Source organism: Thamnophis sirtalis, unplaced genomic scaffold (assembly GCF_051295495.1).
Source record: "Thamnophis sirtalis isolate CommonGarterSnake01/CBP01778 unplaced genomic scaffold, rThaSir2_p1.2 scaffold_1, whole genome shotgun sequence".
NCBI lineage: Eukaryota > Metazoa > Chordata > Lepidosauria > Squamata > Natricidae > Thamnophis > Thamnophis sirtalis.
This window is the reverse complement of record NW_028261381.1, coordinates 79,645,608-79,673,152: the sequence shown is the minus strand read 5'-3', so window position 1 is coordinate 79,673,152 and position 27,545 is coordinate 79,645,608. Positions and strand designations below refer to the sequence as shown.

General features: G+C 38.4%; 1 protein-coding gene across 3 annotated transcripts in view; it reads left to right on the top strand.

The window, feature by feature from the left end:
* Positions 1-27,545, top strand: part of KCNC1 (potassium voltage-gated channel subfamily C member 1) — a 179,260-nt gene that overhangs the window by 105,813 nt on the left and 45,902 nt on the right. For all 3 annotated transcript variants that reach the window (XM_087717131.1, XM_014063787.2, XM_014063785.2), the window contains exon 2: positions 20,580-21,513. In XM_087717131.1, coding sequence (XP_087573257.1) covers positions 20,580-21,513 — 934 coding nt within the window. The remainder of the gene's footprint in view (positions 1-20,579; positions 21,514-27,545) is intronic.

Here is a 27,545-nt window from a genome sequence, read left to right as displayed (position 1 = left end):
GACATGGGCTTCAGTGAAATCCTTTGCTACGGCAATGGGAAAACTGCAAAGAGGAAGCAGTGATGGCTACTTATCATGCCAGCCTGTTGTGGCCCGGCAGTAGCCGTTGGAGCTGCCACCAGACTCCGACAGCGAGGGGCCCTATGAGTCGGCCCTGGAGGATGTGGAGGACCCTGGACAGGGTTCCGACTCCCGAGCAGGGTGCAGAGAAACCGGTTGGCCACCAGGTGGCGCCTGAGCCTTGGATCAGTGGGGAGGAGACAAGAGAGAGTGATCCAGAAACCAACAGTGAGTTGTTCCGGGATGCACACCATCAAAGGGCTACTTGGCGTCAAGAACAACTACGTAATTACAAGAGGTAATTACACTCAGCTGATGGTCATTAGGCTCCTCTCCAGACTATAAAAGAGACTGCTTGTGCCACGCCCTCCTTGCAGAAGTCAATGCTTGGACTAAAGAGAAATGAACTTGGCAGGCTGTATTGCTGCCAGAGTTAGTCTGAATTGCTGCCAAGCTTTGTCGGACCTGCTGCCAAGGTCCTTATCTGTTTGTTTATTTGGCTTTCAGCCACCGAGAGTCTGGTCTTGTTATTAAAGGACATTCCATTTTACGCTTGTCTTGGCTTTCGTTACTGGATGGAGGAGGGGATCAGAACACTAGCCTATATTCAGTGTTCATCCATGAAGATGTGAGCTTAAGAATGCAAAGGCTAGAAACATTGCGCTTCAAGGTGTGTTACACTCTCGCTCTCTCCTCCCCCACCTATCCAGACCTACATTCAGGTATTATTAAAACCAGAAAAGCCCCCTTCCTATAATCAGTCAGTGGGCATACAAGCACAACTGTCTGCCCTATGAAGCCTTCATCTTAAATTACTCTATAGTTGGGCAAACTATTCTGAAGGCTGTGCAACCTGCTAGGAAAAAAAACCACACCTAGCCACACAACATACCACAATTGTGTTCTTTGATGAGACAGTATCAGGCAAGAGTTGCTCCTCAGTGATTTTGTTTATTTGTTGGAGGGGAGATCATTCTTAAGTGGGGTTATCCAACTTAAATATTCCCCTTACTAGGAATATATAAGTAAACTGGATATGGTAGGATTGTTTTTCTATATATGTAATACACTTCACAGTATTAATGAAAAACCAAATATATTAGAGGGACAATAGACTTGGGGGGGGGGTGTCTTAATTTCTTAACTTTGGCTATAAGCCTAAAAACAATGCCAATGTTTGTGTCAGAATATACCTCAATGAACATGATATAGTTGTTTGCAGTAGCCTCTTTAACACCTAAGTAATACAACCTGTTCCATAGGAAAAAATAAACCATATTATGTCTTAATCATGAAATGGGATTGGCCAATATTGAGGGAAGGGAAAAAATGCCTTTAAAAAGAATTCCCTGGAATGGCAACATGTCCATTAGGAAAAGCTCTGAAACTGCAGCAGAAATACACTCAAGAAATTAAAATTGCAAGCAAAGCAGACATGCATCCCCATGACAACAAAATGAGAACAAACACCCTCTTGAAAGCAAAGAAGAATAGATGCTTAAAATGAATAGAACAGAATTAAAAACAGAAAGAATTTCCTGAAGGAGAGTCAGAAGCAAGACAAAAGAAATTTCCTTGGCTGTACAAACTGCAATATTTGTTCATTTTTGTTCATTTTTCATGTTTTTGCTGACACAGAAAACTAGAGATCTGAACTGGACATAAAATAGAGTTAATTCAGTACTTCCCTGATCTTTGCCATGATTTCATGGAGATCAGTGGTGGGTTCCTACCCGTTCAGACCAGTTCGGATGAACCAATAGTGGTTTGTGGCCTGGGTCGCTGGAACCACTAATGACCCAGGCCTGCCACACCCCGAACTGGTTCTCTGGGTGGCACCATCTTGTTTTTTGCTTTTGCGCATGCGCAGAGCAATTTTTAGTGTACTGTGCACGTGCGCACAGCGCATATCAAGCATGACCACGAACAAACCGGCAGTAATGACTGCTAGAACCTGCCCTTGATGGAGATGGATGTATGTATGTACAGGATGGGTGGGGAGAGAGGAAGGGAAGGAGGGAGGGAGGGAAAGAGAGAGAGAGAGAACGGTTTAAATAATTTTCAATTATTAGAAAGTCGGGGGGGGGTCTTTTGTGACATACTCAAATTCACGAATGGGATTAATTATTCAATAAATACCTGAAGGACATTTACTTTAATTCTTATTATTATAAATCTATGAAACCAAAATCATCAGTCATTTTGTAAACTTCACCAAACATATTTCTGGAGCAGGGCAAGCATTTGAGATAGAAGATAGATAGTTGGTTGGTTGGTTGGTTGGTTGGTTGGTTGGTTGGTTGGTTGGTTGGTTGGTTGGTTGGACGGACGGACGGACGGACGGATAGATGATATAGGTAAATAGACACACACACAAACACACACACACACCTCTAACATGCTTAATCCCTGAATGACCTGGGATTTTTCTTGCTTTTAAATGCAACTGTTTATAAACTTTCAAATAATGGTACAGTAAACACTATGTCTACTTACAAAAGTATTTTATTTTTACTTGGTTTACAGTTTGATGCTATAAACTGTCTTTTAAAAATAAGATTTGTTAATCAGTTAACAACTGTAAAGCATTACAGGAAGTCTTAAAGGAATTATTATTTTAGTTGGAAGTGTTTAATGAAAACAGCTTCACCCATGATGGTGGGAGTTGTTTAAATAAATCTGATGGTGATGATTACAAATAGGAGCCCTGAGTAGTCCTGAAGAAGTTGCATTTTGTTTTGGTGCTTTATGTCAGGTTTTGGTTTTTTTCTTTTACTTCTGGGGACTGCCTGGACAAATCGCTGCAATTTTCTTGGCAAGACTTTAGAAGTGGTTTGCCCTTTCCTACTTCCTAGGGCTGAGAGAGAGAATGACTGGTCCAAGGTCACGCAGCTGGCTTTGTGACTAAGGTGGGACTAGTATTCATGGTCTCTGGGTTTCTAGCCAGGTACCTTAACCACTACACCAAACTGGCTCTCAGTAGAAGGACTAGGGGAGACATGATAGCAGTGTTCCAATATCTCAGAGGCTGCCACAAAGAAGAGGGAGTCAAGCTATTCTCCAAAGCACCTGAGGGTAGAACAAGAAGCAATGGGTGGAAACTAATCAAGGAGAGAAGCAACCTAGAATTTAGGAAGAAATTTCCTGACAGTTAGAACAATTAATCAATGGAACAACTTGTCTCCAGAAGTTGTGAATGTTTCAACACTTGACATTTTAAAGAAGATATTAGATAGATAACCACTTGTCTGAAGTGGTGTAGGGTTTCCTGCCTATGCAGGACTAGAAGACCTCCAAGGTCCCTTCCAACTCTGTTATTCTATTCTGCTCTGCTCTGCTCTGTTCTAATCTAATCTAGAAAGAACTCTAGATAGACTGTTAAGTGCTCCTTGTGACCAACATAGCATTTAAAAGTTGTGCATTCAAAAGCCCCTTCCTCTGCTATAGCATCAGATCAAGATTATAGCCTTGTGAGATTATTTTATCAACAAAAAATCACAAAGATTTGCCAATATCTGTGCAGATGAAAGATAGATGCCAAAACTTGCTAAAGCAGCCAAACTGATTTGTTGGATTAGAAAAAAGACAATGATGTTTATTGGTGACTTGAAACTCGGTAGGTAGGTAGGTAGGTAGGTAGGTAGGTAGGTAGGCAGGCAGGCAGGCAGGCAGGCAGGCAGGCAGGCAGGCAGGCAGGCAGGCAGGCAGGGTAGGTAGGTAGGGTAGGTAGGTAGAAAGATAGAAAGATAGAAAGATAGAAAGATAGAAAGATAGAAAGATAGAAAGATAGAAAGATAGAAAGATAGAAAGATAGAAAGATAGAAAGATAGAAAGATAGAAAGATAGAAAGATAGAAAGATAGAAAGATAGAAAGATAGAAAGATAGAAAGATAGAAAGATAGAAAGATAGAAAGATAGAAAGATAGAAAGATATAGAAAGATAGAAAGATAGAATAGATATTCTGGATTATAGTCTCGTCCACAGAATTAGTGATATCTGATAGGTGAATACCTATCAGTATTTGGATTGCATAAGTAAGTGCAGGATGTTTGGCCTGAATAAAGACTTTTGGCATTACTGCCTGCAGGCAGCTCAACATTATGTTTTCGCTAGCTTGTCATTTACATGGCTCTTTGCAATAAGAAATTTATGCGTACAGCCAGCAGACTACACCATATATATTTAGGAACAGCTGACACATAAAAACATTAAAATAATTTCTCACACTTCGTGAGCACTGGCAAATCTCCCATATCTACATATTTATATCACTATCTACTGTTGTGGATGTGACAAGCTGTACCTTTTAATTTATTGCAGAGTCTCACCTGAATAGCACCAAGGACTCAGTGAGCAAACTAAACATCATGACTCACACACTAAATCAAAAATGTCAGCCCTGCTTATTATCTTTTTAGATGTTTCTAATTTTAGGAGCAAACACACCCTATCTAAAGTATCCTTCAATTCAGAGTTATCTGTAAATGTCTCACCTGCTTGCACTTGTAAGAAAGGAACATTGTTTTGCTGCTTTGATTATCCCCTGCCTGGTTTTGGCCTCGAATGTCTTTTGGAAAGCTAAGCAGAAGCAAAAAGTGCATCAAGCTTTCTTTCCTTGATTCTAGAGCTTGCCAGTGTTTATCACACTGCCTTATCTCCCAATTCCTCACTCCAATATAATTGCTTACCTGTCTTCTTTGTTCAGACATCTATTCTGACCCTAACTTGGATTTACCTCCCTTGGAAATTTCCAGGCTTTAGTTACCCAAACTTCTGCCCATACAGTTTCTTTCATTCCTAGTACTATATGAGGCTTCCCCCCTCTCCCCCAATATCTTATTTTTATTCTCTACATGTTGTATACTGGGTTAGCATTTAGAATATTCAGAAACACTGATGGTAGAAGCAGTTTATAGAGTCAAGGTAGCACAGTGATTAGAGTGCAGTACTGCAGGCTACTTCAGCTGACATCTAGCTGCAGTTCAACAGTTCAAAACTCACCAGGCTCAAGGTTGACTCAGCCTTCCATACTTCCAAGGTGAGTAAAATGAGGACTCAGATTGTTGGGGGAAATATTAAAACCACTTATAGAGGTATGTAAATATAAGTCTCTAAATATAAGTCTAAGTGCTAAGTTTATGATATTTGTATAGCAATGGACACAAACTTCATATAGTAACTATGGCTGTGTGCAATGGAATATAAACATAAAGGTTCTGTTCCCACAGCACAAATGATTAAGTCGTCCCTTCTGCCATTTGGTTGACTTGCTTTTGTGGAGAAGCAGCACACATGACTTGGTCAGGAACTTTTTTGGTCCTTTCATCCACCCCAAAAGGAACTAATGCCGCTTTCCCTGGTATTTTTTTTCCATCCTTTGGAGGAAAAATATCAAAATCCACTGTGTTGTGATTGCAGTTGGCATCACAGTGGAAGCTTGGATGGAGCTGGGTAACCTATATCCAATTCTACCTCTTTTTCACCCCGCATGGCCACAGGGGTACCTGTAATCTGAAATGATCATCAGGATTAAGTGGGTAGAAAAATATTGTTTTTGTGGGGCTTCTCTAGGGTTTATCTCTACCGTAGATATCAGAAAGGACAGTTAACATTCCTCTCTTGACAGCATGATCATTGAGGTCCACTGTATTTCCACATCAGATACGTTGCAGATGAATCTGTCCAGATTCAAGAGAGAGTTTGCTAACTTGGTGAAGGATAATTTTTATTCTAAACCTGCAGTCGGATTTACAATTACTAAAATGTCAATCCATCTTTAATTGAGGTGTTGTTAATGAAGTTGTAATCCCACTTCACAGATTTCCTGGTGGAAGGATCAGATAGTGATTCTATGCTAACTTATCTGGGAACACCAAACCCAACTGAATTTGATGGAGCTTACTTTCAAATAAAAATCTGTAGGATTGCATAGTCACCGGGGTTGTTTGAAATACTGGCAGTGTTTGAACTCTAAATCAAATTATTTCATTCCTGAATGCTTATTCATTTTAACTCCTCAACTTGATTTTAGATGCTTAAATTAGGGCGCTGTCGTTCAGTATTGCTTTATTTACATTTTTTTAAAAACCAATATAGACTGAGTACCATTTGCAAGCCACATATACTATGCTTTTCAAAAGACAATAATTAATTAAAGGTGTGTCTCCTATCAGGGGTGTCTTCAGGAAAATTGATCCCACAGGGCTTCAATCCTATGGCCATGATCACCATTCATGATATTTTTTTTACCCCAGCTCTGCCGATAGCCTAACTTCCACTGAGTGCATCTCAAAGTTTACCCATCAAAAATTGGGCTTTCTTGGTGCTATCCCAAGAACTCGGGGAGATTTTTTTTAAACTTTCCATATGGCAGCACATTGATTCTTTCACAGTATACTCATCTGAGTGTTCTTCCCCAAGACAAAGCCAGACACCTTATAGAGCACAATGCATTCTGTTTTCAGGATTGCATAATTGTGTCTTTTAGCTTCTCTGAAAGCGAATGGACAATCTTTATCCTCCAGAGCTAGCTTAGCCTGTCTGCAAGCTTGCGACTTCATTATATCTCACAGCTGGATAACATGGATACAAAAGGTTCTGTGCCGGAGTGAATGGTGTTCATTGAAGTGAATTGTTATATTGATTACCTTAATATTGGTTCACGGCACTAACTGCAAGGAGAGAGAACTAGAAGGCAGATTATTATTTGCATAGAAACCTTATGTTGAAGAAATGACTCAACCAAGCCAAGTATCAGCCTCCATAAAATTCACATTCGGGGGGTTGGGGGAGAATCCCTCTTGCTTATTAGATATCATTTACTGTACATTCTTTTTGCTTCATTTTGAATGGGAAATAGAGGAGTAGTAACCATTTTTCCTCTCTTTCTGGACACTCCGGAGCACTGAACTCTAAAGACTGACACACTATTTGTTCTAAGGCTGGAAAAGTCCTTCAGGAATTGAGTCAACTCTTGAGAGTCAAAAAGCTCTCAACCTGGTACACTTTTATAATTCCAGCCCACATATGAAACTATGATCTAGGAACTGCATTGTGTACTTAATCTCCTGACTTCTCCTGAGCCACAGCAGAGAAGAGATAGCATCATTCTATGAAGCATGTTACTAAGAACATCTCTGTTCACCTCTGCACCATTGTAGACCCGATTCGGTTCAGCACCTAAAAATGTTTCTTCCTCTCATGAACACAATGTCTCCTTTCACTGACAGCCTAGATTCCATTGTTTGCTTGTCTGGGTCTGGAAAAGCAGCAAATTCAGCAAAGGCTGGAGGACCACATATGGAGATCCAATGCTCTTGGATCTAAGGAGGTTCCTAGGTGGCCACATGACAACAATGGCAAGGAATCCCTTTCCAGATTCTTGGATAATGCATTAGTTGCATTCCCCACTGCTATAGGTAGATTGGGCCTCAGTGACCCATGTTTTAATAGTTTCTTATTTAGATTACTGTAACATGCTTAACTATTGCAAGTAAATTATAGCCAGCATAATATATTATGCATTATGCATTCTACAGATCAGAAAGTAGCATACAGTACTTCATTTGTTACTTTGTTCTTCTCTTTATTGGCAGATCTTAGGCTTGTCAGACTTCATTGTTATTGTTTGTTTGTTTGTTTGTTTTAATAGAATAAGATTTATATTAGATTTGTGTTCAATTTCACTGCAGAATTTCCAAATTTCCATGTAGTAAAATGACATCTCCTTTTGGTCAAAGCTTAACTAATGATGACTTCATACATAAATCCATGTATTTTTCTTGGCAATACAATGCAATTGATTTTATGCTATTTTCTTTAGAATAGCTTTTTGCTTCCCAATCTAGTCCACAACCCAGGCATTTCCTTAAAGCCTTCCATCCAACAACTAACAAAATGTAATCCTGCTTAGCCATGAAGCCCAAACAAGGTAGCCAGTTATATTTGCTTGCTGAGATTCTAGGTAGGGTTAAGGTTGGAGACTGGTTTTATATATAGTATCTAGTTATTTACCTGCATGTAAGGTGAACCTATACAGCAATGCTTTTATGGCTGCCAGCAATGACATTAATTTGAGCAATTTCTTTTAGTCGTATTGTTTTTTGCTATTATTAAATATTCTCCTAATCTAAATGTTAGTGAAAGTATATTTGGAGTTTGTGCATGAAATGGGGAAGAAGCAATATTCTGCAAGTTAGTCAGAAGCATTGATTGATTGACCGATGGATTAAATGGATTGTGTGCCATCAAGTCATGTTCGACTCCTAGAGATTGCATAGATAATATTTTTCCATGACAATCTATCCCTCACCTGTTCTTTCAAGATTCCCAATGGTGCACACATCATCACTAAGACCTGCAGTGGCACAGCGATTACAGTGCAGTACTGCGGGCTAATTCTGCTGACTGCCAGTTGCCTGCAATTTGGCAGATCGAATCTCACCAGGCTCAAGGTTGACTCAGCCTTCCATCCTTCTGAGTTGGGTAAAATAAGGACCCAAATTGTTGGGGGAAATAGGCTGACTCTGTAAACCACTTAGAGAGGGCTGTAAAGCACTGTAAAGTGGTATAGAAGCTTAAGTATTATTGCTATCGTTATCACTGTAATGGAGTCCATCAATTTCTTGTCTCTTGTCTATTTCTAACACTTTGTTCTCTATCATGGTAAAGCCTAACCATTAATAAGCCAGCATTTGTCTATGAAGTTCCCATTGCCTGCTATCTATATATGTGCTTAATGTTTGAAATCACTGAGTCAAAGAAATGCATTAAAGAGACTAGGCATGAACACATTCTGTTATGTATGACACCAATACAGATATGACATAAAAACTAGTGCCAATCATTTGCTATTCACGGCAAATAGATGCCAGTTCTTGTACAAAGAAAGCAGCTGCCCATTGTAAGCAAGTATTGCCATACAATTATGTTCTGTATTATAAAAGCCTCCAATGAAATCCTGAGTGATGATAACACTCATCATGCTATTTCTTAATAAAGGTCACTTAGCTGTAGAGACTGAATAAACAAGGACCATCTGGAAAAATAATTACCCAAACAGCATCTTGATTAAAATCAAGAAGATATTTAGGGACAGAATAAAGCAAGCCATGAGCAATTCAATGGAAAAGTCATGCTTGGCATGCATAAAGTTCCAACTTTAGGTCCTGTGTGTCATTTTGTGTTGTTTGTCCATCACCATCATCATTGAAGACCTCAGCACCATTTTTAAAATCATATTGAGATTTAGTTGTGGTGTGTCCAAAGATGACTGAAGAGATCAATCGTGGCACACTATGTTCTCACACATGTTGGATAGATATGTTGTTGCACTAAGCTCTGGTCTTATGTAGTTTGTGCTTCATAAGCTTCAAAACTTCAGCCATAACTTTGTGGATGAGGTCATTCGAGGTAGGACATCTTTGTGCCAGAATTTTCCAGGTGCTTATGTAACCTCAGGGAGTGAGGTTTAGTGTAACCTTTAGTGTGTCTTTGAAATATGTTTTCTGCCCTCTAAACAAGCATCTTCCAGCAGAATGGTCTGTAAAAAGCAGCTGCTTGTATACGTGCTCATCCAGCATACAAATGACATGACCTGCCCATTGGGTCTGTGCTCTCATCATCAGTAGTATGGATTGAGGGTAGACATGTTCTAGATAAAATTTCAATGTCTGACCCTTTATCTTGCCATCCGATGCCTAATTTCCTGCAAAGACAAATCATATGGAAATGGTTGAGCTGTCTTTCATGCCTTTGATGCATGGTCCATTTTAGGAGACTCTGGAGAGCAGATTCCCCTCAGTATAGATAAGATTCATCTATAGTCTAATTTAATACAATGAAGTTTTTATACCCAATATTGCTAAGGCATAATAAAGTGTTTTAATGTAATCAAATGTTTTAATTTAGTAGACCTATGTAGTGCTCTGGATATGATTCATTTCCCAAAAAATAGTAGAAATAGAAAAATGCTTATCCATTAATAAGTAACTGTTCATTAGTCACAGGACCACCAAAAATACTGAAGGGTTCTTAGAATTTAATTTGGAAATGGATTCAACGCTCACATTTCACAAGCAGTGGAGAGGGGGATGTCAACAAAATAACAACTGTTAGTTGTAAAAATCATTTACACTGTTTCAGAGCTACTAACCTTCTAATACGGATTAGTAACTGATAATGAAATGAGATTGAAATTAATCCCAGTTTTCACTAAAGTCTTCCATGTGTCATGAAATGCCTTCCACTTTCAGTTTTCCTAATTTCTGCAATTTTTTTTCTAACTCAGTTTCAACGAGAGAGTACGTGTTTTGCAACTGGAAGACAAGAATGTGTAAAACATGATAAAGAATAGAAAACAATTCTGTTCAAGCAATTCTGTGTTCGCATTAATTAGAAATAGGAAGTCTAGTTTCTAGGGTAGTTTTGAAGGATGACTAAATGAACATGGCAGCATATCTAACAAAGAAAAGGGAGGGGAGGAAAATAATGTAAATAACAAAAATGGGAAGGGGGTAATCTCAATAGATCTTTCTTTGACAATCTGAACAAAACTTGACTGAACTTAAACAATTCTAGAGCATTATTTCTAGAAGTTTTTCCACTTCCTTTAACAGAAGTGACCATAATAGATTTTTCCCGGTAGTGGTAGAGGGCCATCCCAATGACAGGAAGAGCTATACTGTTAGGAGTATATATTCCCAGAAGTGTCACCTGTGATGGTCAAGTCAGAGATGAGAGATTAAACTAAATATGATCCACTGGAGAACCCATTTTAGTATTCTGCCAAAGAAAACCAAATAGACATTCACAACCAAAACAATGTGGACATGATACTGGAAAATACGTCAGCCAGGTTGAAAGATATGAGCTACTGAGGGAAAATAATAGAAGACAAATATCAATAAACACTGGTACCTATGACATGGCTGAATTAAAGCTGAAAGGATGTCCAGCTGCTAAAGTGGCCAGAGTTAAAAGAAAACTTCAGTGTTGCAAAGAGATTCTTAACATTGGAACCATGAATCAAGGATATGTCAAATTTGAATATTAACATTCTGGGTATGAGCAAACTGGAATGAATTGGAATGAGTCTCTTCATATCAGAGGAGCATCAGATCTCCTTCTGTGGACAAAAATAAAAAAATAAAAGAAATGGAGCCACCATCTTTATTATTAATGAAAAAAATGGGCTCAGTGTATAAAAGAAAGCTGGAGATAGATTAATAATATTCTGCAATTCTGATGCTGTGACAAATGCCTCCTTCCAACCATCTAAACAATGATTCTTTATATGGACATCACTGGATAAACAATGTCAAAATCAAAATCATAGTTGGAAAAATTCTATTTGGTCACCAAAAACAGTGCTTCTCATGATTGAGGCTGAACCCATGAACTGTATCTTGCAAAATTACAACTTAAAACAGATAAAATATTCAGATCCAAATATCACTTCAGTAACATGATGAAAACAAAAAGTAATTTACAGGATTCCATCTGATTAGGAGAGCTCCTCAAAAAGTCTAAAATTTCTGACACCATTATACAAAGACCTGCAAATAGAACTTCTCAGGCAAAAAAAAAGTACCAATAGTAATGTAAAAATTTTTTAAATCTGTCCAATTAAATGTCCAGTCCCAGAAAACAGCAAGAAGGGGGAAGGAGATATTTAAAGAACCTGAGGATGGCAATTGAATGGAAGGGACAAAAGGTTTATTTAAGTGAATTACAGAAACAAAGGAAACTTTGTTCATTCAAAGAGGGGTATAATAAAAGATCTACTGGAGAAAGAAGGTATAAAGAAAAGATAATGTGAATATAGAGACAAATTATACAAAACAACTTCCCTAAATCAATGATACATATCGAGACTTGATAACCGAACAGACATTCTGAAAAGTGAAGTGAAATGAACTCTAGGCAATATTGCTAAATGAAATTGTAGGAATGAATGTAATATTAGCAAAGCTCCAAAATCTTAAAAGATAATGTGGTTTGTCAGCAAGTTTAGAAAAACAAATCCTCCATTCAATTGTATTTAAATCTGGGAAACCGTTGAGCAAGTTCCTGCAGTTTTCTTGACAAGATTTTTCAGTAATGTTTTGTTATTGGGTCCTTTCTAAGGCTAAGAGAGAGTGACCAGCAATGATCACCCACCTGGCATCATGCCTAAGGTGGAAATGGAACTCATGGTCTCCCGTTCCTTACTTGAGGCCTTAATCAAACTGGTTCTGAGCAGAATGAAGAAGTCTCCACCATTCTGAGCCTCTGCACAAATGCTTCTCCCATAAGGAATACAGTAGGGACTTTTTTCCTCCTCTGTCTACAGTGCCTAGTTTGAAATTATTATTATTTTCTTTTCCTGACTGCTTTTTTCAATCTCCAATTTGGTCCTGCTCTGTCGTTTTGGGGCAGTTTGTCTGCTGTTGGTAGGTAGAGGGGCAGAGTCCCAATCTCTTTATCAAAAAATGCTAACCCTCACCCCCAAAACTACCCTCTTTAAGGACATCACATCCAATCAACAGTGAGTTTCACTTATTTTTACCACTGGTTCACCCCGTGCACGCACCTTCTGTGCATGCGCCTGGTCTTCCATACATGCACCTTCCATGTATGCCTTCCTGGCCTCAAAAACATGGCTAAATAGGATGGTTGAGCGCCAGGGTGGGTGGGTGAGCCCACCTGTGATCTCTGCTACCAGTTCACCAGAACTGGTCCGAACCGGCTGAATACCACCTCTGCATCCAATATATTTATGCTTATATCCGAACATTCCTGCTGATCCAAATAAACAAGGCAAAACGAAATGACAGCATTTCCTGCCCTTCCTCTCTGCATGTTTTGCCCTCAGCTCCTGATCTGGGAAAATCATCGGAGAGCAGGAGGTATTTGGTTCCCTCAGAGGTCACCAGCTGCTCAGCAGTCATCCCCATCTCTGGGTCTTTGGGATGCATCTTTTAAAAACATAAAGCGGGATGCTACAACTCGTGAATTGCCAAATCTTCCTTAATGAGGACCATTGTGAGAATCCCAAAGAAAGGTCAGCAGAAGATGAGGCACTGTCATTACTTGCTCTTTCAATCAGAAGGTGATAGGAGAGAGACAGTGAGATGCTTCCTTAACAAGGGAAGTGAGAGCCTCGCTTTTCACTTCTCTTAAAATAGCCCAATTGAACTATCTGCATTACAATTTGCTGCCAGCTGTAATTGGAGATTATGCATGCATATCAACTCTCCTTTCAAAACATTACATTTTGCATTATTTATCCAGGGAAGCAAAATCTTCCCTGCTTGCCTATGGTTGGTTTTGAAAATCTGATACTAAAATCCGTGTTAGAGCTTGATTTTTAAAAGAAGTGACAGCAAGTGGCCCTACTGGTATCAGAGCCTTTTGGCAAATGTGCCCAGCACCTCACTTAGTAGAAAAAGACATTCATTGCTTTGGGATATTTGAACGACAATGATAGTTTAAATGTAGACAGAGTCATATCTGTTATATAATCTGCCACCGGTTAATCGTGTTTGGCTATAAAGATCAAAGAAGGTGACCCTGAATGAGACATTGTGGAGAGAATCTACCGTGAGGTTAAGAAATAAAGGGTTGAAATCATTTTGAAAAATCTATTTGTAACCCAAGGATATAGGTGAGCACAAGAAGTTTTGACTAAAGGTTGGTTTTAAATATGTGGCACCTGCACTCACATTTAATCTTTACATTTCCAACAACACCACGCAATCACATTATCTCAGACCTGTTCATTTTTCAATAGTTGTCTCTGCACAAAATATCAACTCTTGCAAAATCAAGCACCAACTGACTTCAGACACAACCAATACAGTCTTTAAATTAAGTGCTACGCATCTATGGAACTGGAAGTCAGCAGAAAATTTTCTTAGGTTCCTAAGGTTTATCGCCATGATAGGTTTATCGCCATATACAAGACTTCTGTTTCTTGGTGAACAAAAAGCTTGATCGGTAGCTACTGCTTGTTTTTACTTATATTAATGCCAGGCCTTAACTCTCAGGAGAGGTGCTGAATAGAAAGAAGGTAAGGCAATGCATTTGAACAGAAATAGAATAAGAAGTAAAGATGGCTCAATGGCCAAGACGCTGAGCTTGTCGATCAGAAGGTTGGCAATTCAGCGGTTTGAATCCTTAGCACTGTAACAGAGTGAGCTCCTGTTACTTGTCCCAGCTTCTGCCAACCTAGCAGTTGGAAAGCAAGTAAAAAATGCAAGTAGAAAAATAGGGACCACCTTTGATGGGAAGGTAACAATGTTCTGTGCGCCTTCAGCATTTAGTCATGCTGGCCACATGACCACAGAGAAGTCTAGAGGAGCCGAGACAGCGCTGGCTCCTCAACTTAGAAACGGAGATGAGCACCACCCCTAGAGCCGGAAACAACTAGCACGCATGTGCGGGAGAACCTTTACCTTTACCTTAGTATAGGTAGTAGTAACTTTGAAGGCCATAATCTGTAATGTTATCATTACTGTTTTGTGCAGCATAAATTAATATTATTGTAAAGGTTCCCTGGTTCTCTGAATGCCCCAATTTAAAAAGGACCCAATGCGAGGCTTCCCTCATATGATATCCATTTGAGAGTTTATTTACAAAGAAAGACAGGAAATTCACACAGACATTTTAGTCATCTTCTTGTTGTTGTTATTGTTCAGTCTCTAAGTCGTGTCCCACACTTCGTGATCCCATATACCAATTAGTCATTTTGCTACTAAGTATAGAAACTATATGCTCCACCCAGGAGTATTTCTCAGCAATTCTCTCTTCCTTTGAAATAAATTTCTGAAGCAAATAAATTTTCTGAAGCAAAACAGTTGGAAGAGAACCTGAAAGAAACAAATGCCAAAGAAATGATCTGCTAGCATTCGCAAACATATTTTCACGTTTGTGTAAATCTTGAGTACCTTTCAGTATTTTATACAGAAGTACTGCCAAATAGCACATTGATGGCAGAAAATGGCTTGCTACAGAACTCTAAAATGAAGAGAATGGTGTCAAGGCCTTTTCCTCCACACTTAATTACCCATGGCTGAATAGTTCTTCAAGAATTCACAACTGATAGCTAGAAAAGATGCAAAACATTTGAATATAGTGATGTCCAATACTGATATTTAATCATTGGTGACATTCAGTGAAATTGTCTTGGTGACCATAGCAACTACATGCCAACTAGCTTTCACAATGGGTCAACTTAGGGGGAGGGAGGGAAGCCTTTGTCAGCCACAACATCTTATGACCAGCACACTAGACAAATAATATTCTTTGTAACAACAGAATATCTTGCCATGACAACTCTTCTCTTATTACTGTCTATGCATTATCTGGTCAGGAAGCATCAGAGATATGGAATTTGCATGATTAGTTAAGCCTGAATAATTATTTATCTATTTGGAAAACTTTGGCTCTATGTTGGTTTTCTTAACTATGACGCAAACAAGGTCTTTTCTGAAGCAGAAGAATGAAGATGATGATGATATTGTACAACTATGAGAATTTTGAAATGATGATGTTCTGACTCATAAGTATAAAATTAGCATATATCTTTTCTGGGGGGAAATTTACATACCGGTAGTTGTCTTATATCCCTTTAGTTCCATTCCTCAGAAGTGTCATTGCTATAGGAATTAAACCTATCACACAGCTGTGCTTTTGAATCTTTCCATACATGTGATAGTGGCCTTCTTCTGTTTTATTTCATTGCTTCCTGACTAGCTTTCCAATTAATTGTTACAAGTTTTAGTTGATGCTCATTTCTAAGGCTCTAGGTTTATTCCATATCTGTGTAAAAGAGCAACTCAATATAATATACAATATAAGGTGGAATAGTAATGTATTCCAGTGGTATCTGATAGTGCTGTTAAAATCAGATAAAAAGGTGTTTTGGAGTGCATGGAGATAGCTGCACAACTCTAGGAAGCTGATTTTTAAGGAGTTATAGATAGATGTTTTGAGTGCACTCCTATATGCTCTGAAACATCTTCTTACTTTCATAGTTGAAGCTCTGTGCAGCACTTCGGTCTAGCAAGAGTCAGTGAGGATAGGAACAAGGATAGCTTTTCAAAATCTTACACTGCTGACAATCAAAGACAAGCTGAATAAAGAAACAGAAAGAGGGCATCAAGATTATATGAGAGATTTTACAAGCAAGGAGTTGCTAAGAGAAGTCCATACAAAGCTGATCAAGAAGATGATTAGAGGATTGGTACCACAAATGACAGAAGATATGAAATTGTTTTGTTATTGGAAAGATACAGGTTGATAGATGGAAGAATATAATTTAAGCCTAGTGAAATTGATTGATAATAGATATAGCTTAAATAAATAACTGATAATGTTACTAATGTACATAATGTGTAGTGTTATGATAAGTATAATTGGATATGAATATTGAATATTGTATGGTATCCATGTAAGGAAGATTAGCAATCCCTTTGGATTATACATAAAGGTTAATAATAATATTAATGATAATAATTTAAAAAAGAACTAAGTTAGATACAATTAAAGTTTTGATTATTAGGGAGAAAATGTTATGATACAGGATATAGTCAAATAAAGGAGGGATAAGAATAACAATGCATATATAGATATGGGTATAACATAAGGAAATTGGATGTAAACTTTAAACAGTGATTTGGAAAGGAGGATTAGAAATTTTTGTTATTAAATATTATGGCTGTTTAGCTAATTGGAAAGATACAAAGGTTGATAGATGAAAGTATTTAATCTAAAACTAGTTGGACTTAGTGAAATTTAGTAGCAATAGATATGGTTAAATAAACAATTGAAAATGATAATAATGTATACATATGTATTGGTATAACAAGTAGTAATTGGATATGAATATTGAATGGTACCTATGAAAGGAAGATGAGAAATGGTTTGGTTACATATAAAGATTAATAAAAAAAGAATTAAATTATGATAATGGATATAGTCAAATAAAGGAGAGATAATGATAACAATGTATATATAGGTATGGGTACAACATGGGGAAATTGGATGTAAATTGTAAACAGTGATTTGGAAAAGATTAGAAACCTTTGTTACTAAATGTTATTGATGTTTAGCTAGAATAGGTCATAAGGAATAGGGTTATTGGGATACTAGAAATAGCAAATGAGATGCCAGTACGTAGTTATATCTTGAGTTTTGAGATGTTTTATGATGAAGGACATTTAAACAATTATAGTCAAACGAGAATGGGGGTAGGATGATGGCAATATGTACAAATATATTTGATTTAAAATACTAGAATTAATATGAATCATGGGTGACTGTGAAAGAAATGCACAAAATTTTTTTGTAATCAACTGATACACTTTCTACAGTATGTAAAGAAAGAGGATTTTTTGGGTTGTGTTTGTTTTGAAGACTAAAAATAATTTTTTTTAATACAAAAAATCTTACACATTTGGATGTCACAATAAATAAAAATGCCCAGTGTCAACTGCTTGATTGCTCCCACTTGGCTCCTTCGGCTCATTTCATATTAAATGGGAACCAGACTGGCTCATAGAGTCATAAGCTATATTTCATTTCCTGGTTTGTGGTCCTGCTGTGTTACAAAACAAGCAATCCAAAGTTACTGGTTCACACACTAAACAAATCGTAGATAGAAACAGCCTGAGTCTATATTAAGCATACATTAGTTTCATTCATCATAAGCCTATGATGTTTTAGTACAATCTCTGACTCTTTTGGGGGGTAGGGGTGGGCAATTGATATTTAGTTGAACCGACAATTAATCTTTAACTCAGAATATTTGTGTTTCACCTTTTAAGATATCTATCTCCGGATCATTAATTCTCATTTCAGAGACTATAACTTGGTAGGCATGCCTAAGGCATTCTTGTAATGCATACGAACAAACCTATGTTCCCATTTTTACATTAATATGGCATTCTCACACAAGTGGTAGCAGCACTAGAGTGAAATAGAAGCAATATTCTTCTTATAACTAATGGTTACATTGAAAATGGCAGATGTAAAAAAAAATCAATATTTATTTTAAATTTGGGTGTCCTTGACAGAATGTTATCACCTTCAGGTGCAATAACCTGAACAGACCAAGTGATTTCTGAATGCAGTCATGAAAGTGCACTATTTGGGTGACGAACTATCTAAAAGCATGGTGCTTTCATTGCAAAGCACTTAAGTCTTTTCCAACTTCTGAGATCAGAAAAATAGGAACAATGAAAACAACAAGTATATAATTAGAGATGTTCTTAATAAATATTTATTCATAAACTTTGAATAGTTATTTAAATAGTCAACTGACATTAGTAAGTTTCAAGTGTTGTACAGTAATAAATAATGCATTCCCAATTTTCTGTTTATAAAACCCTGTGACTTTGGCTGGGTGTTTTAGCTGAGTTCCCTTGAACAAGGGTTTTGCAGTATCAGGGCTTCATGTCAGCACTAGGTCATGTGCACGAAACAGCATAAATGGGGGAGGGGATAATGGACTGAACAACTGGGGTTTTAAGCATGTGAAGTACTACATTCCTGATGTTACAACGTTAAACAATACAATATTTAATCTAAAGTATACTAGCAGCTTTGTTCAAAAAGAAAAAAAGATAAATTATGAAAACATCCAATTTGAAATGCCAGGACGTTTTCACTGCTTTCCTACAATATAAAGGCTATTCAGAGAGTGCAAGTGTCTCCCCATTTTCACTGGATGTTTCTTTAGCTATTCTGTAAATTAGGTTATAGATATGGATATGGATATGGATACGTGTTCTGACCCCCCTCGTCCCACACCAACACACTCCGAGTCAAAAATACTTTACGGAATTTATTAACAGACAGACAGGTCCTTAGCAGCAAACCGGCACAGATAAGCCTTGGCAGCAATCCAACACAGATAAGCCGTGGCAGCAATACAGCCTACCAAGCTCACAATACTGTTCTCCAACATTCGTTAATGCATTGACTTCTGCAAAAGGGGCATGTGCACAAGCAGTCCTTTTATAGTCTGGAAAGGAGCCTAATTACCAGCAGCTAGGTGCAATTACCTCCTGTAACTGCGCAACTGTTCCTTACACCTATCAGCTCTCCGGTGCCGGGCATCCAGGAACAACTCACTGCTGACGTCAGGATCACACTCCCTTGTCTCCTCCCCACTGGTCCAAGGCTCAGGTGTCTCCTGGTGGCCAACCAGCCTCTCTGCGCCCTGCTCGGAGTCAGAATCCTGTCTAGGGTCCTCCAGAGCCGACTCATAGGACCCCTCGCTGTCGGAGTCTGGTGGCAGCTCCAACGGCTTCTTGCTGGGCCACAACAGATATGGATAGAGAGGATAGAGATAGAGACTGAGACAGATATAGAAATAGATACACACGTAAACACAAACACATACATACATGCACACATCATAAAGCATTCAGCACTTTGTTCCAAACAAAGTTTGCAAATGTCCAGATCTTCGCCCTATCCTGAAAACTTTGATCATGATATCTGGTATAATTTAATTATCAGACTGTTCTTCTAGTTATACCTATGATTACCATCTCCCCCCTTTTTTAAAAAAAAATGCCTACCTTCTTATTCATTGCTGCATTTCTTTTATTTGAATTTATGACCTGTTTTGCTTTTAATGCTGATATTTAAGGAGGCTTGCAACAAATAAAATGTTCTGATCTCCAAGCTAAAACATGACTTAAAATAATGCAACTTTTAATATCTTTTTTTCCCTCAGTGGTAAAAATTACTAACTATGGTAGCATCAGCTGTCATGAGATACAATGATTAACAATGGGAATTTTCCGCTATATTAAAGGAACAATTGGCCTCACTCTTTTCACTGATGTCATCTTGGCCAAACACTTTCCTGAATTTAACGTAATGCCTCTTTTTTTATGATTCCAGAATGTTGAGTGGCCGAAACAACACCTGTTTTCCTCTTTGGAGCAAAATGCAAACATGTTTTTTTTTTAAAAAAAAAAGAGAAAAATCTCAAAACAAATTCTATACAAAAGAATGAGATAAAGATTCCTGAGATGGTTCCTGAATTGTATGTGAGCCTTCTCTTTGCTCATAAATTAACTAGGCCAGGACCTGGTTACTTTATTGGATGAGTACCAGAAGTGGCATTCAGCAGGTTCTGAGGAGTTCTGGAGAGCCAGTAGAGGAAATTTTGAGTAATTCGGAGAACCGGTAAATACCACCTCTGACTGGCCCTGCCCCCATCTATTCTCTACCTCCCAAGTCCCAGCTGATCGGGAGGGAATGGAGATTTTACAGTATCCTTCCCCTGCCACGCCCACCAAGCCACATCCACCAAGCCACGCCCACAGAACAGATAGTAAAAAAAAATTAATCCCACCACTGATGAGTACCAAGAATCTGTATTTAGGTTTTTGTGCCAGCCTTATTTTCCTTAATGAGTCACAAATGGATCTCTGTATGCTTGGTGATCTTTCTATCCTTCCCAAAGAAACTTAATCCTCTAACTATTTTTTTTTCTTCTTCTTCTTCTTTCTTTTTACAGTACATCGCATTTGCTTCCCTCTTCTTCATTCTGGTTTCCATCACCACCTTTTGCCTCGAGACCCACGAGAGATTTAACCCTATCGTTAACAAGACAGAGAAGGAAATTGTTGGCAATGACACCCAGGTGCGGGTCTATCAGGAGACTGAGACGGAGGCTTTCCTGACCTACATTGAAGGGGTCTGCGTGATTTGGTTTACTTTTGAGTTTCTGATGAGGGTCATTTTCTGCCCCAACAAGATGGAATTTATCAAAAACACCTTGAATATCATTGACTTTGTGGCCATTCTCCCGTTTTACCTGGAGGTTGGACTCAGTGGCCTGTCTTCCAAAGCCGCTAAGGACGTTTTGGGCTTCTTGAGGGTGGTCCGGTTTGTGCGGATTCTGCGAATTTTCAAGCTGACTCGCCATTTCGTAGGACTGCGGGTTTTGGGTCATACTCTCCGTGCCAGCACAAACGAATTCTTGCTGCTCATCATCTTCTTGGCACTGGGCGTCTTAATCTTTGCCACAATGATCTACTACGCTGAGAGAATAGGTGCTAAACCCAATGACCCTAGTGCCAGCGAACACACACATTTTAAAAATATCCCCATTGGCTTCTGGTGGGCTGTTGTCACCATGACTACCTTGGGCTACGGAGACATGTATCCTCAGACTTGGTCAGGCATGCTGGTGGGGGCCCTCTGTGCTCTCGCAGGCGTGCTGACCATTGCCATGCCTGTACCCGTCATTGTGAACAATTTTGGAATGTATTACTCCTTAGCTATGGCTAAGCAGAAGCTACCAAAGAAAAAAAAGAAGCATATCCCGCGGCCGCCCCAGCTGGGATCCCCCAATTATTGTAAATCTGTCATAAACTCTCCACACCACAGTACTCAGAGCGACACATGCCCACTCGCCCAAGAAGAAATGTTAGAAATTAACAGAGCAGGTAGGAAACCTCTTAGAGGAATGTCCATCTGACTTTTAATCTCCATCCTTTCTAGAGCTTGAAAGATTCAGTCAGACTGCATTCTTAGCCCAATGGATAGCACGTTATCCCATTATTGTCCCACTACCACAAATGGAATCATGTGTGGGACGTACAGGTTGCAGGGACAGGTGACAAACAGGAGAAGCTGATGAACAAAATTTAGCACTTGCACAGGTTTGCTAGGAGCCCTCCGATCAGTCCCGTTTAACGGGATACTTAAAGGCTCTGAAGGAATAACTAGATTGAGGAATATTTTCAGAGTTCTATAATTTTTACTGACAGACTACATTTTTTTATTTCAAGATGGTTCACAAAGATTGTCTGCTGCCTAGCATATTAGCAGTCACGGGCACAGCTTTTGGCCCAGAAAGAAAACACAAATATAACACTACATTTCCCCCCCCTAGCTAGCTACTTTCCTTTTATACTTAGCTACTTCTAAAGTTGCAGAAAACCATGGATTTGGGGGTTTAGAAGAACAAAGCAAACAGTAACTTACATCTACATGCAAATCCATAAGAAAAACACTTCCCCCCCCCAAGTGGTTTGCTTATTTACTTATTAGAAACGCAGCTTAGATTTCTTAAAGACATGTGATGAGGTTCAGAAAGGAACAAAGCTAAACATAAGGATTTTATCCTGTGGCAGGCAATTCCAACTCAGTAGGATCATACAGAAGCTTAGCATTTAGCATTCAAAACACAAAGCTCATCAATGCTTTCTCGTGAAAACTTAGTCTACAATCAACAGCTTCTGCAACCATCTACTATTGAAAGGCTGATGGAAAAGGGGGAGCATGGTGGCCATTGGGGGCAGATTTCTTCTGAAGAGCCTTGAGCGATAATCTCACAGGGTATCTTTTTAAAAAAAAACATAGAGATAAATGAAAGCAATAAGAAAATAATTCCATTCGGACGAAACTATTTTTCACATTGGTTCAACATAGAGGTTGGGGAATAAAAATACTAGTCATCATGGAATATGTTATAATATCCCATGGCTAGTGGTCAATTATGGGACTATCTCAGTTTTATGAGACTCCTCAAAGAGCACACAAACATACAGGGCTTTGATCTGATTAGTTCAACCCCATAATCTACCTCTATCCATGGAATATCATTGACCTATTCTGTGGAAAAAAATGTAATTTTAAGACAAACAGACACCAATTATTTTGGCTGGTGAAATCAATGTAAGTTGCAAGCCATGTGCAATATTCAGCCTAAGTGTCGGGGGTGGGACATTTCTAATTGGTATATATTGAGAAAAAAATAATCATTTATACAGCAGTTCATGCTAAACTTTAGGGGTAAGAATATGTTTAAAAGGATGAGCTTATGATGGTCTTGCAGTACCATTTATTTGTTTACTTTTGTGGAAAATCTAATTTATTGCTCCATGCGGTGAGGACTCTTCTCTTTCCATCTCATAGCCATGCATGCGGATGCTATTGAAAGAACACAAAAGAAGTATAACTTTCCTTTGTGTGTGTGGCTTCACCGGTGCCAAATGCTAATTTCTAAGAGATGACAAAGAGATAGTACAACTTTTCAGTTATTTCGTTGTGGAACTTGAAAATCCATCCAGATGGGTAAAATTTTCATTTTTGCCTCTGTTCTTTCCTGTGGATTTTTTTTTAAATCCTTTAATTTAATTTGAAGACTTCCATTGCTCCAGGCTGGCCACAATCCATGCAAATGACTGCCTCTTTACTATTTTACCCTTTGCACATACCTACGCATTCTTCTCAGGTTGCAAATGCTTATCACAAAGTCATCACCAAGAATAATGCAACTTCTTCATGAGTAAAGAAGTACATGTATGATTCTGTAACACAGGGATGATAAAACAATGCTTATGAAGCAGTATGCTGCATACTTCCAATTGCTGAACAATGTCCCTGCTTATTGGGTGCCTGTAATCCAGAGAACCAATTGGTTTTCACGAAGGCTCTAAAATCATATGTGACCCTTATGTGTAAAAAAAAAAAAAAAAGGTCTGTGGCCACCTGTTATCATTGGTCTATTTCTTCTCACATGTGGAATTATGTGCAGTATGAAGTGAACTGTACTGTATGTGATATAAACCAAGCAGCTCTTTTGTACTGGTTATGACTGGGCTAGCACTTCTATGCAGCCCAGTTCATGTTAGGACATCAACAAATGGTTCTATACATGAAAAGGGTTATGTGCAGAAAACAATTGGCCAGCTTGCATGCATGAGCCTTAAAGTCAACAGTTTGTTCGTGCTTTTTCATCAGCTCCAAGAGCCCATCTGTAATTTGTTTAATAGAGTTGGATCACAGTACCTGGTTGTTTTTTCAATACAATAGAAGCAAATGTTTAATACTTAATTGGCAGGGAATGCATTAAGGAGTTGAGGAGGCTTCTGTCATATCCAGAATAAAGACATTTGGAGATTCCAAGGTGATAAAGTAAATCCTATTCCCGGTATATGAATGCCATCATAAGTTATACTTCTACGTATCAGCCACAGATATCCCAATCCTAGAAATGAAAAGCAACCAAAGAGAATCACAACTAACACCCAATTATTAGTGGATGTTGACCTAGATTTAGATAGCATCTACAAACGACTGTAGATGCCCACTTTATCCTGGGTTTCTTTAATTACTCTGGTTTTCATATCTGAAGAAACATGCTTTCTTTACAATTTTGTTATAATTCCTACCATGTAGTGATCAGCTACTACTTTGTTGTATAGAACACAAGGAAGTGAGCTGCTTCAGAGGCAGATTTAATGAACGCTCTGTGCATCTTGCAATAAGATATTGATCAGCGGTAGTCAGTTTCTGGTGCAGTAGGAAATTTTAAAATTAAAGTATTCTACTCTCAACAGATTGAAATATCCCAAATTTTATTTGAACCTCCCTCTAATGACTGCTGCTAGTAGTAGCACTAGTAACACTAGTAAATTCCAGTGCAAAAATATTCCTTCATGTTTGCACAAGTCTGTTTTCTCCAGCTTTTACAGTCCATATTAAGGAAGAGGCAGATTTTCTTTTTCTGAAGAGTTTTGAAGTGATTAAAAGGCTACTGAAAAGAGTAAAATGGGTGCATTTGTGCATCAGATATCAAGCTGTCAACAGTCTAAGAGAAATATTTGATGCTCTTCCTGTGCTTGATGCAACTTCCCAGTGTTTAGAAGTAAGGAACCTGTTCTAGGCTACCAGATGAGCTGAAAGAAGTGAGCTCAGGTCACGTCTAACCAATGTAGTAAAGGTACGATAGAGGATAATATGTCTGTTTGTTGATTAAGGTGATATGAGCCTAAGTACCACACCATTTCATTTAGGATGGTCTAGCTGTCTCTGTTTGGAGGATTCATTAGAACCCGCATAACCGACTTCACTATAGAATTGCACTACCTACCTCATAATGGATAGTTTACTTCAATAGAACTGTTTTGCCTTATTGAAGGAAAAAGTGATTCCTGATCTTAGTTGCACAGAAGCAAAATTATTAAGCCAACGAGGTATATTTGAATGCAGTAAAAGTCAGGCAAGATGTTGTGTTTGGTGAGCATATTTGCAGTTTTCAGCACTTGGCGGGAGCACTTTCGCAAAATGGCTGGCAAAAAAGCACTCACCTACTCACATTCATTGATATGTTCCGTCTCAAAACACCCCCCATGTACCTAATGGTGATGGTGCTTCCTGCCATCCACTCTAATAATTTCTCCTCCCCCTATCTTCAAAATGCAGTCTGTAATCTCATGTCAGTTTTGCCTTTTTCCTGGAACCTCTGCAGTCAGCCACCATTATTATTTCCTAAGAATGCCTGTGGCTCCATGTGAGTCCATAGGAAGTATATATATATCTCCCAATGAGAATAACCCTAAACTTTATTCTTCATTAAATGGTCATTCTACCCCAACTCATTCTCTACCCCAGAGAGGTATTAGATTTAAGACAAAAATGAAGATATTCCAAGTCTTCAGATTTATAACCTACTTAAATAACTGATATAATAAATATTTATTTGTTTTAATTTGGAGCTAGTTATTCTCATGTTCTTTGGACTGGAGCCCTTGCCCTGCTTGATAACTTCATCAGGACCAAGAGCAGACAATTTGCATTTCAAACCTTTTCAAGAGGGAGAGAAAAAATCACCAGAGATTTCATGCGAGCAGGCCCTTTGTTTACAAAAAGGAACAAAGACCAAAAAAAGCACAATACTAGTTGTTTCAATCACTTAATTTAACACTGTTTGCTGCAATGATGAAGGCATAAGTGTGATTCAGCTCTGCATAGACCAGAGAAAGGGATACATACACATTACATTTCCATGAGTACACCATGAATATGGAGTTTACATAGCAATCTTTCTCCCTTGTGCCTGTTAGATAGAGAAATATTTTTAGAGGTCTCGCTAACTTTATATTAAACATTTCTCTGCTGAGACTGATGAGGCTGGAGAAACATTGCATGATAGTGTACGATAGGAAATCTAAAGCATGATGAGGTTAAGGAGAAAAAGATGGCTGATGGATACAGCTTTATTATATGGAGTTTATCATGCTTATTCACATCTTATAGAGGATCACTTGGGACAGATCCGTTCTGAACTGAAAGAGCAAAGCATAAACAATGATCCGTTGCTTTTTTTTTTTTCTGAGGCACGAAAGTGAGATTTTTCCAGATTTTAATTGAAAGTCAATTTCATTTTTGGCTCTCTGCTTTTGCTATGCCAGAGATAGAGAACACAAGTAGAAACTGGACAGAATTTGAAGACTTGTTTACTTATTTCCCAAACTTGCACTGAATTTGAATTATTACTGGAACATTTCATCCAACCTTGATTTTACTTGTCTCCCTAGCATCATCATAATGGCCTAAAATTCTATATTTCTTTATTAAAACATGAGTTTGAGTAGGATACCTTGTGTTTTCTCCTCTAAAATTATCTATACTGAGGGACTAGATTAAAAGATAGGGACTGACCCAAATTACCCCACACACCCCCAGTGGCTGAGGTAGATTAGATCCAGATGTTCCCTGGTTTTAGACTTTCACATTCACTGTGATACTACTGTGGCTGTCTTGTTGTCAGCATATTCCAATTCCATGTCTTTGTACTTAAAAGAAATAACTCAATGACGATGCTGTTTATCATCATCCCAATTTGAAATTCTAGTTTCAGCAATACAATACCGTCTCTGTCTAGGAATGTTTAAAGCCTGGATTCAGTCATGTGTGATTAATAAATAGAGGCAACTGTATTACAGTTCCTTAAATACCAAGATTTGGACAATCATTCACTCTGCATGCAATGAAAGCCTAGCAGCAATGTTATGTATTTGACTTTGGAAATTTGTGAATGTGAACGTCAGTCACCCAAATGAAACTGGGTAGGAACAAAATGAGCATCTCTCTACCTTGTGGCATTATCCAAATCTATTTGCTTCACTGAAAATGATGCAATGACAGGTCACGTTGATAGCCATCTGACCTTCGATGGTTACTTTCTGCACCAATGCTGATCAACATCAATGCAGCTGCTCCAAAAAAACCCAAAATCCAAGATAATAATCAGACCAGAATTCGGAATTATGTCTTAAAATCAGAACTTGTAATAAGATGGGAAGCCTAGAGCACTGGTGATTTGAATCCTAGAGCTGGTGCTAAAGGTGTATGCTAGGTCAGAGGTCTCCAACCATGGCAACTTTAAGACTTGTGAACTTCAACTCCCAGAATTCCTCAGACAGTAAAGCTGGCTCTGAGGAATTCTGGGAGTTGAAGTCCACAAGTCTTAAAGTTGCCAAATTTGGAACTCCTGTACTAGGCCACTAACAGAAAACAAATGATGATTAGCTAGCACAACTAGAAAAGGGAGCAAACAATCATTTCATAGGGATCTTTTCAGTGTACTTTTTCTTACTCTCTTACACATGATGTAAACTTCTGCTAAGGTCCTTCTGCATCTGCTATTTTCATTAACTAACCATTCTCACTCTCATGGTCCTTCACA